Here is a 15302-nt window from a genome sequence, read left to right as displayed (position 1 = left end):
AGGAGCAAATCACAACACCTCAAATACAGATCAAAATAAGAGAATGGTGCAGCGCAAAATAAAGTTCATACACTATATAATCAAATGATGGACAGAAAGAAACAAAAGGGGGGTGAGGCCAGAAACAAAAGGGGGGTGAGGCCACCGCTTGGTGAACAAGATCTTCCAATAAAAGTTCAAAGTCACAGATCCTTCCACCTTCAATATAGGGTACTCTTACCGGATCTGATGGACCACTGAAAACTGGTCAAATGGGCTTAATCTCGCATGTCTGGTGGAAAATGGATCCAGAAACATCAATCCATGGATGAGGACAGGATGTGATCAGACGAGATACTTCCAACGGCATGGAACCATGACATCCAATAAACCCCTCAGTGTTCTAATATATTGATGCACTTTAATATTTACAGGGTCAAAAGGTAGCTGAGCCAGTCCAGTAGGCAGGCTGCTAGACAGACACTCCAGCAGCAAAAAGATCCCCAATGTGAAAAAAGGTGATCTAAGTGTAGCTTTAAATACTGATCATATTTATTCAATAAAATCGGTTAAAATTGATAGGCTCAATAAAATGTACAAAAAGTCGCTGAGCAATCAGAAAGTGCATGTACAACGTAAATCCAGATTTAGCACGAAATGCTAAAGCACAACCACAAGGTGCCACTGTGGTGTAAACTCAGTAAGACGGCCACAGCGAAGCTCCCCCCCCCCATACACGCGTTAAGTCTAAAGCGGACTTCATCAGTGGTGGGGTCCTATGATCAAGGCACCACTACCAGAGGGGACAGCCAAGTCCCTAATCTCCTCTACTGCAGAAGTTCAGCTTGGTAAAGAACACTGGGGTTGATTTACTGAAGGGAAAAGACTGTGCACTTTGCAGCTGCTCCAGAGCTTAGCGAATTAACAGAAGCTCTGCTGATTTCCATCATCCAATCATGTGCAAGCAAAAATGCTGTTTTTCTTATTTTCCCTGCACGTAATTGGGTACTATTTGCAAAGTGAAGCCTTACCTCATTTACTGAGCTCCGGAGCTACTTCACTTGCAGAGGGCAACTGAAAAGTGCACAGCCTATTTGCCTTTAGTAAATGAACCCCACTATTTATTGGACATTTAAGAAGCAGACCACAGTGATGGCTCACCGCTACTCAGAAGAGCTTGATTGGCTCCTGATGCTGATCCTTCATCTTTTAGTCAGTAGAGTGGATTACAGGAGATGGACAGAAGAAGAACTTTAGGAAACTTAGACTAACTGCATAAAAAAAAAAAAAATATTTAACCACTACAGTCCTGGAAGGATTTAACCCCTTAATGACTAGGCCATTGTTTGCTATACGGCACTGCGTCGTTTTAACTGAAAATTGCGTGGTCGTTAGATGTTGTACACAAACAAAATGTACATCATTTTTTTCCCCCACAAATAGAGCTTTCTTTTGGTGGTATTTGATCACCTCTGCGGTTTTTGTTTTTTTCGCAATAAACAAAAAAGACCAACAATTTTGAAAAAAAAAAAAATATTATTATTATTATTATTCAGGATTTATATAGGGCCAACAGTTTGCGCAGCACTTTACACAGTACACTTACAATACAAATCAATACAGGAGGGATCAGAGGGCCCTGCTCGTTAGAGCTTACAATCTAGAGGGGAGGGTCAAGTTGAAACAAAAGGTAATAACTGTGGGGGATGAGCTGATGGAGAAAATTAAAATACAGTTAGGTGTGGGTAGGGTAGGCTTCTCTGAAGAGAAGTGTTTTCAGGGATCGTCTAAAAGCTAATAAAGTAGGAGATAGGCAGACAGATTGGGGAAGGGCATTCCATAGGATTGGAGAGGCTTTGGAAAAGTCCTGGAGGCGAGTATGGGAGGAGGTGATGAGGGAGCTAGAGAGAAGGAGGTCTTGAGAGGAACAAAGAGGACGAGTAGGATGGTATTTAGAGACTAAACTAATGATGTAGCTGGGGGCAGAGTTGTGGATGGCTTTGTATGTAGTTGTTAGTATTTTGAATTTAATCCTTTGGCTGAGCGGAAGCCAACGGAGGGATTGACAGAGAGGAGTAGCAGACACCGAGCGATTGGTAAGGTGGATGAGTCTGGCAGCGGCATTCATGATGGATTGAAGAGGTGATAGACTATGTAGAGGTAAGCCAATGAGAAGGGAGTTGCAGTAGTCGAGGCGAGAGATGACCAGCGAGTGAATTAAGAGCTTTGTTGTGCCATTGGTTAGAAAGGGGCGTATTTTGGAGATGTTGCTCAGGTTGAGGCGGCAGGATTTGGACAGTGATTGGATGTGTTGCTTGAAGGAGAGTTCAGAGTCCAGCACCTAGAACCTTGGCATGAGGGGATGGGCTTATGGTTGTGCCATCAATTTTTACAGTGAGATCAGGGGAAGGGGCATATGGGGGAGGAAAAATTATAAGTTCGGTTTTGGATAGATTGATTTTGAGGAAGTGATGTGACATCCAGACTGATATATCTGATAGTAGATTAGTGATACGTGAGGAGACAGAGGGAGTGAGCTGAGGTGTAGAGAAATAGATTTGGGTGTCGTTAGCATAGAGGTGGTATTGGAAGCCGTGGGAGGCTATCAGTTGACCCAGGGAGGAGGTATAGATTGAAAATAGGAGAGGTCCAAGAACAGAACCTTGGGGGACTCCAACAGAGAAAGGAAGAGGAGAGGAGGAAGTAGAGTTGTAAGAAACACAAAAGGTGCGGTTGGATAAGTAGGAAGAGAACCATCGTAGAGAACAGTCGTGGAGACCAAAGGTGTGGAGTTTTTAATGGAGATGGGGCTGGTCAACCGTATCAAAGGCAGCAGAGAGGTACAGGAGGAGGAGTACAGAATAATGTCGATTGGTTTTGGCCGTTAGTAGATCGTTTGTTAGTTTTGGGAGAGCAGTTTCTGTGGAGTGTTGAGGACGAAATCCAGACTGAAGGGGATCAAAAAAGGCTATTATCAGCGAGGTGGACACTCAGTCGATTGTAGGCCAGACATTTGAGTAGTTTGGATAAGAAGGGGAGCAAGGAGATGGGGCGTAGGTTGTTAGGATTGGATGGGTCCAGTAAGGGTTTTTTAAGTATGGGTTTGACAAGTGCATGTTTTAGAGAGTTGGGGAAGATGCCAGTAGATAGGGAGAGATTGAAGATGTGGGTTAGAGAGTGTAGCATAGAGCCAGAGGGTGAACGCAGCATTTGCGAGGGAACAGGATCCAGAGGGCAGGTGGTAAGGTGGATATTACCAAGTAGTCTAGCAACTTCGTCTATAGTGGTGGGGTTGAAAGAGGGAAGTAATGATTGTGCCTGTGGGCATAATGTGTAAAACGTGGAGGGTCTCAGACCAGTAGAGATCTCTGCGCGAATTGTATCAATCTTCTGTTTGAAGTGATTAGCAATCTCCTGGGCAGTGAGTGAGTTGGCGGGTGGAGGCGGTGGAGGACGAAGTAGAGAGTTGAAAGTAGAGAAGAGTTGACGGGGACGGGATGATAGGTTGCTGATGAGAGTGATAAAATAGTTCTGCTTGGCAGAGAGGAGGCTAGAATTATATTTTTGGAGGGCAGATTTATATTGGTTGAAATCTCTCTGAGACTTGGTCTTGCGCCACAGGCGCTCATGAGCAGGACTATGTTTTTTCAGACTTCTAGTAACATCTGTTTGCCAAGGTTGAAGGGGTCGGGGCTTGATTCTGTGTGTAGTGAGGGGGGCCAGGGAGTCCAGAGAGGCTAGAAGTGAAGTGTTGTAGACAGAAGTGGCTAGGTTGGTGCAGGATAGGGGTGAGATTTTGTCGTAGAGATTGTCGATAGCAGAGTAGAGAAGAGAAGGGTTGAGATGACGTAGGTTTCTGCGGGTAACTTTAATGCAGTTGGAGGGAGAGGAGGTGAAGGAGAGGGAGAGAGTGAAACTAATAAGGTGGAGATCAGAGAGAGGGAATGGATAGTTAGAGAGGTTGCATGGAGTGCAAAGGTGAGAGAAAACGAGGTCAAGGATATTGCCTTCGGAGTGAGTAGGATCATGTATCCACTGTTTTAGATCAAAGGAGGAGGTTGGGCTGAGAAGTTTGGAAGGGGCAGAAGTGTTAGTATTAATAGGGATGTTGAAGTCCCCGAGAATGATGGTGGGGATTTCAGAAGAAAGAAAGTAGGGTAGCCAGGCAGAGAAGTCATCAAGAAATGTTGATACTGGTCCAGGGGGCCTGTAGATCATGGCTATTCTTAGAGAAATTGGAGTGAAGAGACGAATGCAGTGTGCTACGAAAGAGGAGAGAGACAGAGAGGGAGGTGGCTGAAGTACCTGAAAGGTGCTATGTGGGGCTAGAAGGATTCTGACACCTCCTCCCTTACGTCCATTGGATCTGGGGGAGTGAGTCCAAAGAAGACCACCATGGGATAGGGCCGCAGTGTCTGATTCATGGAACCAGGTTTCGGTGATGGCGAGTAGGTTAAATGAGTTGGCGATAAAGATGTCATGTAGAGAGGTGAGTTTGTTGCAGACAGAGCGGGAGTTCCAAAGGGCACAAGAGAAAGGGAGTCTGGTCTTGGGAAGAATAGAAATGGGAACTAAATTGTGTTGATTGCGGCTGCTGCCAGAGGGTGCAGGGTGATGGGTACAGTTTAATGATGGAGGTCCAGGGTTTGGGGATATATCTCCAGAGGTTAGGAGAAGCAGGAGGGTGAGGGAGGTAATATGGGAGTGGTATTTATATGAAGGGACATGCCCCAGGGTCTTGGAGATTTTTAGTGTGTGTGGGTTTAGAATTAGCAGGAGTTGGTAGGTGCAGTAATAAGGAGAGGACAGAAGTGAGGGTGATATATATATGCTGTGGGGGGGAGAGGAGGGGTAGAGTTGAGATAATTTTAGTATAGAGGACAGAGCTGTCAGAAGGAGTGGTAGAGAATGCATGTTATAAGGAGTAAGTGCTAAAGGGTAAAACAAGGTCACCTGGTGTCTTTGCTGTTTTTTTTCAAAGTATTTTCTTGTGTTCCTTCGCTTTGTGCATTCGCTGAATTGCAGAGTCAGAAGTGCTTCCACTTATTGAAATCCCCCCACTTGGAGAAAGACCCCCTGCAATAGCTTCCCCCAAAATGAAGCTTAGCTTTATACTGATAGGGGTGGGGTGTGGGTGGATTTCAATTATCAATCAGGAGGTAATAAAGCTTGGCTGGTTAACAGGGCAAAATTCTAACTTCAGAAACAGACTAGCAAGAGGGCACTAAAGTTAGACGGGCCATAATTTGGGGTAAGACAAGGGAGATATATATATATATTTTTTTTTTTTTTACTTTTTGCTATAATAAATATCCCAAAAAAAAAAAAAGAATTTCTTCATCAGTTTAGGCCAATATATGTTCTTCTACAGATCTTTGTTAAAAAAAATCACAATAAGTGTATATTGATTGATTTGCAAAAAAGTTATAGCGTCTACAAAATAGGGGATAGATTTATGGCATTTTTATCATTATTATTATTATTTTTTACTAGTAATGGAGGTGATTTTTAGCGGGACTGCGACATTGCGCTGGACAGATTGGACACTTTTGAGACTTTTTTCGCAGCAAGTTCAGACAGAAGTTGGAAAAGGGTAGATGTCAAAAACAGGTACCTGCTCCCCCCAGCACCCCCCCCAAAGCCCCCTCCTCCTCCTCCCTCCTTCCCCTGCTGCCAGGACAGTAAAAGAGCTCAGCGTGCCTCATACAATGAAGTGATGATGGCGGCAGCAACTGACAGCCAATGACATCGCTGGATTCCAGGACAGGAGGACAGGTAAGTGTCCTAATATTAACCATCAGCAGCTACAGTATGTGTAGCTGCTGACTTTTAATTTTTGGAAGGGGAAGCCCGAATACCGCTTTAAATTCATGTCTCCTCTTAGAAGCTGTAATAGGACATTCTTCCAAAATCTTAACATACGCCACAAATTATACTGTGCATTATTTATTAATCCATCTAACATCCTGTTTTTGAAATTAGAAAATTCCTCCAGGACCTCTCACAGCCCAAACTGAAGCACACATTTAGACAGAATTAAATTAATTCTGCAATTAAGCAAACCAAACTGACTTCTGTTCAATATACTGTATTAAATGTTATGCTTTGTGGTTTGGATATGCTTTAACTGGATTAATGCATAACTGCAGTAACTGATATATACATATTTTCAGGCAATTCAACCAGTTTTCAATTACCAATATAATAGATTATGATATGATTTCACTAATATGAAAGTGATTTAAATTGTTAGGGCAAGCTAATAGGAAGTACACTGGCAAATTTAATAGACTGAAATAATAATGAAAAATCTATCAAAACACAAACCATTTTTTAATAATCTTTAAGAAAGTCATTGGATTTTTCACTATATGCTTTCTTCAACTCAACGAATGGTGGGTTACAAATAATGAATTATTCATTCAAATTGTTTTAGAAAAAAACGAATCACAATTGAGATCAAATAAATATAAAATGCCCAGCCAAACTCTTTTACACCTCAATACTTAATTCCCAAAGTCTGGTCAGGTCAGTCTGGTCAGGTTTCCCTAGGTTGGGTGGCTGATTGTCTACCTATGGAAGGAGCTTCCAGAAATAGCTGGGGTGGTCAGGCACTGAAGAATATTTATCTGACCACAGCCAACCCCTGGGAGGGGAGGAGGCAGAAGGTGGCTGGAGAGAGGATAAAGGTTTGGGAGGCTTGCTCGGACTGTTGCCAGCAGAGTGTGTACTGAACAGTTGATGTTGGTGTTGGGACTCAGCATGTGCTGGGCTAAGACCCGCAAGGTGATCTGACTAAAGGATATTTTCTGGAGGATATCACCTGCGGACACTGGGTGTCACATGGAAGATGTAGTTTGCAGCAGCTGTCCTCAGACATTTTGAGTAATTGTGACCGTGATCTGGGATCCCAGCTGTGCTTTGGGAAATAAGTGCCAGAGGTTGCTGTATGGACTGAGGCTGCTTGCTTATAGAGCCCCAGGTTAACTGGCCATTTTTTTCTTTTTTGTATCCAACAAAGGCTACTGTTATAGGATTTGTGCTAAGAGACTGTCCTGTGGTTGCTAGTGCTCCTTTTCCAATAGTATGCAATAAATCCACAAAAATACCCCCCCCCCAACCACGGCTGTTTTTGCCAGTGTGATTAGAACTGTGTCTGGGTCTGGAAGCTTCTGCAATACCAAAGGGGACCTTGGTCATTCTCAGTGCACCCTGTGGGGGTGAGCGCTACATATGCCTATTACTTACTAAATTGATAGTATAATGATTTTCACATCCTTCTGCAGTATTCCTCTGTAGAACATTTTCATCTGTAAGGAAAAGAGAACATTTTAAGAGAAACAAATACGTTTCTCCGTACCCCTTCAGTTTCATCAGGCATTACTAATTACTAACTGACATATCATTATGGATTTCACACCATTTCTAAAACAACATCTTTCTTAAATTGAGTTCATAATATTTCATCTTCCCTTACTCCCTCCACCAACATTTCCTTGAAGATCAATAACACAACAATCAATCACTACTCTTATGTTAGTGTGCTAGATATAATCCTGGACTCTCTTCTACCTATCAGCCCCAAATCACATTACTGTCTAAACTGTGCCAACTTCACCTCTAACACTTCAAAAATGCACCCCTCCTTAGCCTCTTACCAAATGAGTAATGCATGTGTAGGGTGGAAAGGAGGGTGGGCCTTTATGCACACAATCCGCACATATGAATTCTTGATTGCTACGGTTTCTATCCTGGGAGTGTTCTTTGTTGTGTGCTCCCAGCACAGTGATCAAGCTGTTGCCTGGTCTCCATTTAAGATCTAAAGCCCTCGTGACAGGCTCTTGATCATATGATCACTGTGACAGAATAATACACAATTTTGGTGATTTTTTTGGCAGGAGCATGACTTCAGAGGATGGGGTGTCCTTCTGATTGGTGTTAAGCTTTATTTTATTCTGTCATGCCACAGCATGCATTTTTATCACATGCCTGACGAAGGGGTCCTGCATGGCTGTGAAACATTGCACTTGTTCTTTAGTGATGTGATCGTTCTGCAATAAAAGCTTTGGGCTACATTCGAAGATCTATGATGTGCTGGTGAATGTGTGTATTGATCCATATTGAATCCAGTATCCATTCATTACAGATGAGCTTTGTGATCCAGGAAAGTGTGCGATGGGAATATAGATAACACTGTGACAGCCAATCACAGTGGTCACATGATTGGCAAGTCTGTCCTGCCCACCTGCCTTAATACCTAGTTAAGAGGCCATGGTGGGTGGACCAGAAGGGGTTAACCAACAACACCAAGCTACTAACTGACTCACTTGTTCTCACCTCAACTATTGCAACTCCTTTCTCAATGTCCAATCTTTACACAGGTTATCCTCTTTTTATCCTATTATGAATGTTGCTGTCAGACTCATCTACCTTACCAACCACTCAGTGCCCACCACCCCTCTTTGCCAATCCCTTCACTGGCTTCCAATCACCCAAGGAATAAAATTCAAAATATTTACAACAACATACAAAGCCCCAAGCTACACCATCAAAGGTATTGAAAAATATCATCCAAAACATCCTCTTTGCTCCTTCTAAGCCCTTGTACACACGGTCGGAGATTCCGACTAAATGTGTCCTATCGGACCATTTTGTCGGATATTCCGACTGTGTGTGGTCTCCATTGGACTGTTTCCGTCGGAATATCGAACGGACCAACTTTTTCCAACTTGCAGGTAAAATTTTCCGACAAAATGCTCCAATCGGACATACTCTGCTCATGTGTAGCCTACTCCGACGGACAAAGTGCCACGCATGCTCAGATCAAATTCCTAGACCAAAGCTATTGGCTACTAGCCTGAACGTAGTCCCGTCGTAACAAAATAACGTCATCACGTTATGTACAATCGGATTTTCCGACAACTTTGTCCGACCGTGTGTATGCAACAGTTTCAAACAAAATCCGCCAGACAAAATCCGTTGGACAAAATCCAACGGATTTGGTTGTCAGAATGTCCGACCGTGTGTACAAGGGCTCAGACCTCCCTCTCACTAACTCCTCCTTCAGCTCCTCTAATGCTCACTTTCAGAGCCTTAAAATTATTCAGACAACTTTCTGTGAGCCTAAGCTGTTGTGGACTGACTCCCAGGGGAGACATTATTATGTAGCCTGGGCTCAAAGTTCCACAACCCCCTCCGGAGGAGTAGAGGAAGGACCTGTGACATCATAGGAAACAAAATAGAGATGAAGCAAACAGCTATAGAATAAAAAAAAAAACATACCTGATCCAGAAACCAATTTATAAAATTGCCATATATTGTAGTGGAGCTGTTTAAGAGATCTTCCCGAAAATCGTCATCGATTTTAACAGTCACTTTGATTGTTATATTGAGAACAGCTATAAAATGATAGCGAGAGAAAGAGATGCTACTTAAAGAACAAATAATTGCAACAAGAATAACTAATGCAACAAAAGTTGCAGTGAGTCTTTGGCTCTCATCAAGTGCTCTCACCTATGCCCGCTATTTCTGCCCACCTGCTCCATTCATAAGCCCCTCCCCCAATTCATAGATCCTGTTTCGTTCATAGAAGCTTTAGTATGGCCTCAATGAATAGGGAAGCTGGGCAGGCATAGTTGAGCAATCTTGATAGCCTATGACAGCCCCTTCATTCTATTAACCCCTGCTGCACCAGGAGATGATGACAGTAGGGGTTGGCATGAACAAATTAGGATGTTGCCTAACAGAAGCAACATCAGCACAAGGGACATACCCTACTGGCTGTGCGTTATGTCCCTTGTGTCAAAACCAAGAAAAAGGCCAAAAGAAGATGACAGTGACAGAGCAACGAGAGAGAGTGTGGACCTTACATTGCTGTAGGAGGATTCTTTAGGACAGTGGTTCTCGACTCATGTCCTCAGGACCCACTTACAGGTCAGATTGTAAGTATTACTTTGGGGAGATGCAGACTAGAATACTGCAACCAATGAACAGGAAATAATATCACCTGTGTTGCATTTCAGTTATCTTGCAAACCCAGCCTGTTAGTGGGTCATGAGGACAGGAGTTGAGATGCACTGCTTTAGGAGGTAAGTGTACCAAATTGTGCAAGCATTCTGTCCATACTTGCTCATTATAACAAGAGGGGGCGTAGTCAGGGGAATTTAAACCCCCTCAGAGCATCCTGGCAAAATGCCCAGACAGTGTCCCAGCTGTTTAGCCTCATCATCAGCACAGTAGAAGCAATCAGGTATTGACTGAGGGAGATATGTTTGTTTTGGTGGGTCGGTTTAGAGATAGGGGTGTTTAATTTTGGGGGGGGGGGTGTTTGAGGGAGGGAGATATTTTACAGTGGGAATCTTTTCTTGGGGAGGCAGGGTTCTTAGGAGGGATTTTTTTCCTTTAAAAGAGATGTTTTTTCTTAAATTATACTTACCTAGGTGGATAGAGCATCGATCCAATGTTGCATCTGTCCTCAGCTGTTTCTAAGCCCAACAACAGAGTGAATAAAGAATGCTGATTACTGGTTCTCAGCCTTCAGTGAGCAAAGAGGTTTGACTGTCAGTCCCTGGTTATGCCCCCCCTCCCCCAAGCTCACTGGAATGCCAGGCTATGGAGGGGGCAGGAGTGACTGGCTCAGGGTCTCTGTGGCTTACTGAGAGGCTGAGCGAGCTGCTGGTCCAGGCATCTGGGTGAATCCTGACTTTAAAGTTAGGACCTTTCCACAGCCTGGACCGGCTGAGTGGTGTCAGCTGACAGCAGGCTATAGCTGGCTGTCGGCTAAAAATGGGTCATAAAAGTGCAGATCAAACTACGCTCTTCCCTAGGAGAAGTACAACCAAGCGGTATGCCGTCCCTTCAGATCGCATGCACCAGTGACATCATGGGTTGCTTTCCATGTGAATATCTCCTAAACACCACAAGTTTAGGCGATATTCACTATACCTACAGATAAGCGTTATTAGAGGCTTACTTGTAGGTACAAGTTCAAAAGCTGGGTTTACTACAGTTTAAGACTGAATAAAAGCCAACCATGTTGACCAGGTGAAAAGGGCACCATCCTGTGGTAGGCAGCGCACAATATTTTAAATTTTTCATCTCTTGAAACATGTCATAAAATTTCTTAGGACACATTTTTTTAATGTTTAAATAATCACAAAATGTACTGCCCACCACAATATGCTGCCCCTTGCACCTGCTCAACTTGCACAGGTTACTTAAAATTACTAAGGTTACCTAAAATCCAGTCTTGGGTCTCATTCATACATCCTACATGACCTTGGTGAAGCAAGTATACTTCAAATACTTGAAATACCTGCACTCGGGATCAGATATTCTAATATTTGCTTAGCCTGTACACCTGAGTGATGTGCTGAAAAGAGCCAAGGCTGTCTGCTGCTGTAAACATGTATCCACCTGTATCTGCATATCCAGTGGTTACCTGCAGATGAGAGATGGAGCTCATCCCAGCTCCCAGATCCTGTAGTCTCTGAAGGGAAGAGAGAAAAAAAATCCCTGGTCCCACACATCCACGGAGTCCTATGGTAATGTAGTAGTGATAGGAGAGACCTCAGCCTGAGTTCCTACCAATGTTTTTTGCTTTGTCCCCTGGAGTTTAAACATGGGGACCACTGAATGTGCAGATACATGTTAACAGCAGTGGCTCTTTTCAGCCCGTCACTCAGGTGAACAGGCTGAGCAGCTTACAAAAATGGGAACATCTGGGATCCTGGCTGTAGGTATTCATTGTATATTTGCCATTCCATGGCCATTTAGAATATGAATGAGATCTAAAGCCTGATTCACATGGTAAGTTTTTTTTTAGTTCAACCCAGTGGGCTGAAGGAAAAAAAAAACTAGGGAGCTTAGGAGGAGTTCGCTGAACTAATGAGTACACTACCGCGCCACAACTGCGTGCATTGCGTTCTATTCAGTTGGGGAGAATTTTTTCTGCACTGCATTGCAAAGCCTCATGGCCCCACTCTGCTGTCACATGTTTTTACCATTCCTCCCCCAATATAAAAGTGTAAATGATGCCTTTAAGTTTGAAAGACTTGAACCCCCCTAGGAAAAAATAAAAAAATATCTACGGCCCTGCTCGCACAACACATTACTGGCCAACATAAGAAAGGACAAAAATGATACAGTCTTATCAGTAGGAATAACATAGCAGTTTTTGTTTTTCTAAGTCACCTGTTAACATAGTTTTATTTTTTGTTAATCAAACCATTACCAGTAGAGTAGACAGTATAAGCGATAAAGTTATAAGGGGGAATAAGGTACTCCCTGCATAGAGCATATAGGACACCTCATACCTGTTTGGATGGAGAGCGTTTACTAAATGCCCACGATGTAGAGACCTAAATGGAGATTTGATCCATATGACGCAGAGATGCCCAAAATTAAATAGATACTGGAGGGGAGTTATTCGCAAAATTAATTTAGTATTTGAAACAACTTTTGGTTTAGACCCAAAGATATGTATCTTAGGGTATATGGAGAGAGATAATGATATGCGGGGTAGGCAGATAGCAATAATTAGATGTCTCTTTCTGGCACGGAAATCAATGGCGAGAAGATGGCTGTGACAAAACCACCAACCAGAATGAGATAACGAGGTTAATATTACGATAAGGAATGAAAAGTTTGTGTACAAGTGGGGAAATATGAAGGACTTTGAAAAAATATGGGAATGTTGGATTGGGCGATAAGTGCAATGTATGGATAAAGGCGAAATTAATATGGTAAATGTTTCTTTCTTTTTCTCCTCTGTTCTGGGTATGCTCTCTCTATTTTAAACATAGATTGATATAGGTAATAAATAAAAACAAAAGGGATATCTTTGTAATAGACGGGGTAAATGTATTGTAGTGTTTGTACAAATTAACGGTGTATGTTAAATGTTGAGTCATTGGGGGTTATTTACTAAAGGAAAATCCACTTTGCACTGCGAGTGCACTTGAAGTAAAGTTGCTGTAGATCCAAGGGAGACATGCAAGTAAAATAAAAAAAAGCTAACTGGATTATAGTAAACGACAAACTTACTCACACACTCCATAATACGTCCAAAAAATTTGACACAATTTGAGACCCGTGGATCCGCTACATCTCAATTCCCTAACGAGCTCTGGATTGACCCTCCTGAATTCCTCTTCTTTCTTTTTTTCTCCCTATCTCTGCTTTTCTTTCATCTCCACTTTTGTCTACTTGTAGATTAAACCCAATATTTATTGGGTGGACTCAGAACTCCACCAAGTTTCTGAAACTGATTTTATAATGATATGATACCAAAGATTTCCACTATGTTTTACCCATTACCCCCCCCCCCCCCCCCTCGACTTATCTTTCCTCTACAGTTACCTGAATATACCTTGCATAAGCTTGGGACATCACTTTATATGGGTGTGATGCTGAACATTGGTTAAAATTAAAGGCGTGATTAGTTAGTTAATTACACACTTAAAACTGGTGGAGGCCACATACTGGAATTCCTTTTTTTGTTCAATAGCAGACTTACTTGAAAATATCCTATGATTACCGTTTGTAATATCATATTGATAGACTATGCAGTGCTTTGGTTAATTATACCTTGGATATTTCTAATTTTGTCATAGCAAAACTTTGGTGACTGATCTAAATGTATTTGCTGACTTTGTTATTTCTAAAATTTTTCAATAAAAACATTGAAATCTAAAATAAAAAACAGCATTTTAGCTTGCACATGATTGGATGATAAGCAGATCTTCCCCTCATTTCAGATCTACCCCTAATGCCGCGTACACACGACCGGACTTTTCAACATCAAAAGTCCGACGGAATGATTCCGGCAGACCATTCGATCGTGTGTGGGCTGCAGCGGACTTTTGATTTGCAAAAGTCTGACAGACTTTAGAAATGGAACATGTTTAAAATTTTTCTGCCAGAACTCTGCCGGACCTAGTTCCTACCGAGAAATCCGCTCGTGTGTATGCTAGTCTGACGGACAAAAACCAACACGAGGGCAGCTATTGGCTAATGGCTATGAACTTCTTTCTTCTAGTCCGGTCGTACGTCATCACGCTCGAATCCGTCGGACTTTGGTGTGATTGTGTGTGGCCAAGTCCGTTCATTCGGAAAGTCCGTCAGAACTCTGTCAGAACTCCGTCAGAACTCAGTCGAAAGTTTGTCAGACCTAGTCCCTCCAAAAGTCCGGTCGTGTGTACGTGGCATTAGATTTAGAGTGACTGCACTTCCAAGAGCACTTGCAGTGAAAAGTGGATTTGCCTTTGGTAATGTGGATGTGAGAAGAAGTGAGTTAAAAAAAAAAAAATCTTACCAGCAAATCAATTGTTTCTCCATTTTCTGTAATAGGGTGACAACACTGTTCATTCTGCAGTGAAATACCCTGACACTGTTGCCACCATATGGATAAAAACGTCATAAAAGGACTTTGAACTACCCTAGTTTGCCCTTGAATTACTTTAAAGTGGTTCTAAAGTCTAAACATTTTTTATTTTAATACATTCCATGCATAAAGGTAAAAAAATGTAGGCATTGGTTTTTGGCCCCTCATTGCCCCATTTACTCACCTGAACCCTTATTCGATCCATTGCTGTGTATATCTGCAGCTCTTCTCTCCCCTCACTTCCATGTCTCACTGGCTTTGCTGGGGCACCAGGTGAACTAGGAGCCATTGACTCATGCTGCTGTCAAATCAAATTCAGTGGGGGGGTCTCGCTGTCTGTGTCAATGTACAGCAGATCTGGAGTGAGCACACACAAGTGTCACTTCTCATGGGGGCACTGCACATGGTGGAGGAGACCCCGGAGCGCCAGCGGGGAACCTGATGTGACAGTGGGGCCACTTTGGACACAGGGTGAATAAAAGAAACCCCCGATATGGTCTGTGATAGCCATATTCAAGGCTGTATATACATTGTATATAGATTGGATGTATACTGTATATGGGGGTTAAGTATCATTGCTGTGAGGAATTAAGTTGTTTTGCATTTCTATTGTTCATTTAAGTCTGTCCTTGTGTGTATTGTAAAGTGCCAGACAGACTGGCTGCCAACCCTTTGTGAAAAGATGTGTATTGGGTGGGTTCGTTTGAAGCCTAGCAGATGTCAGGATGAGGTGTTGAGTCTTGGGATGTGTGGGTGGAGCTGGGCCCTTGTTCATGTTAAAGCATGTGCCTTGAATTGTGTATAAAGTTACAATGTTTCTCAATAATAAAGTCATTACTACTACAGAAGAGACAGAGTGCGTCTCGTCTTCTTCCAGAGGGGTCGGCTCCTATAGGAAAGGGTCGTTTAGCTGTGGATACTGGTAGCGAGTGGATGTGTG

At 42.8% G+C, this 15302-nt stretch overlaps 1 protein-coding gene across 8 annotated transcripts in view; it reads right to left on the bottom strand.

Moving 5' to 3' along the window:
* LOC143961269 (uncharacterized) overlaps nucleotides 1-15302 on the bottom strand; it is a 217974-nt gene that overhangs the window by 152055 nt on the left and 50617 nt on the right. For all 8 annotated transcript variants that reach the window (XM_077470512.1, XM_077470513.1, XM_077470518.1 and 5 more), the window contains 2 exons: nucleotides 9262-9377; nucleotides 7228-7289 (listed from right to left, as the gene is read on the bottom strand). In XM_077470512.1, coding sequence (XP_077326638.1) covers nucleotides 7228-7289; nucleotides 9262-9377 — 178 coding nt within the window. The remainder of the gene's footprint in view (nucleotides 1-7227; nucleotides 7290-9261; nucleotides 9378-15302) is intronic.

This window comes from Lithobates pipiens, unplaced genomic scaffold (assembly GCF_037356315.1).
Source record: "Lithobates pipiens isolate NorthernLeopardFrog02 unplaced genomic scaffold, aLitPip1_a1.2 Scaffold_8, whole genome shotgun sequence".
NCBI lineage: Eukaryota > Metazoa > Chordata > Amphibia > Anura > Ranidae > Lithobates > Lithobates pipiens.
The sequence above is the reverse complement of the archived record's forward strand: the minus strand, read 5'-3'. Positions and strand labels throughout refer to the sequence as shown.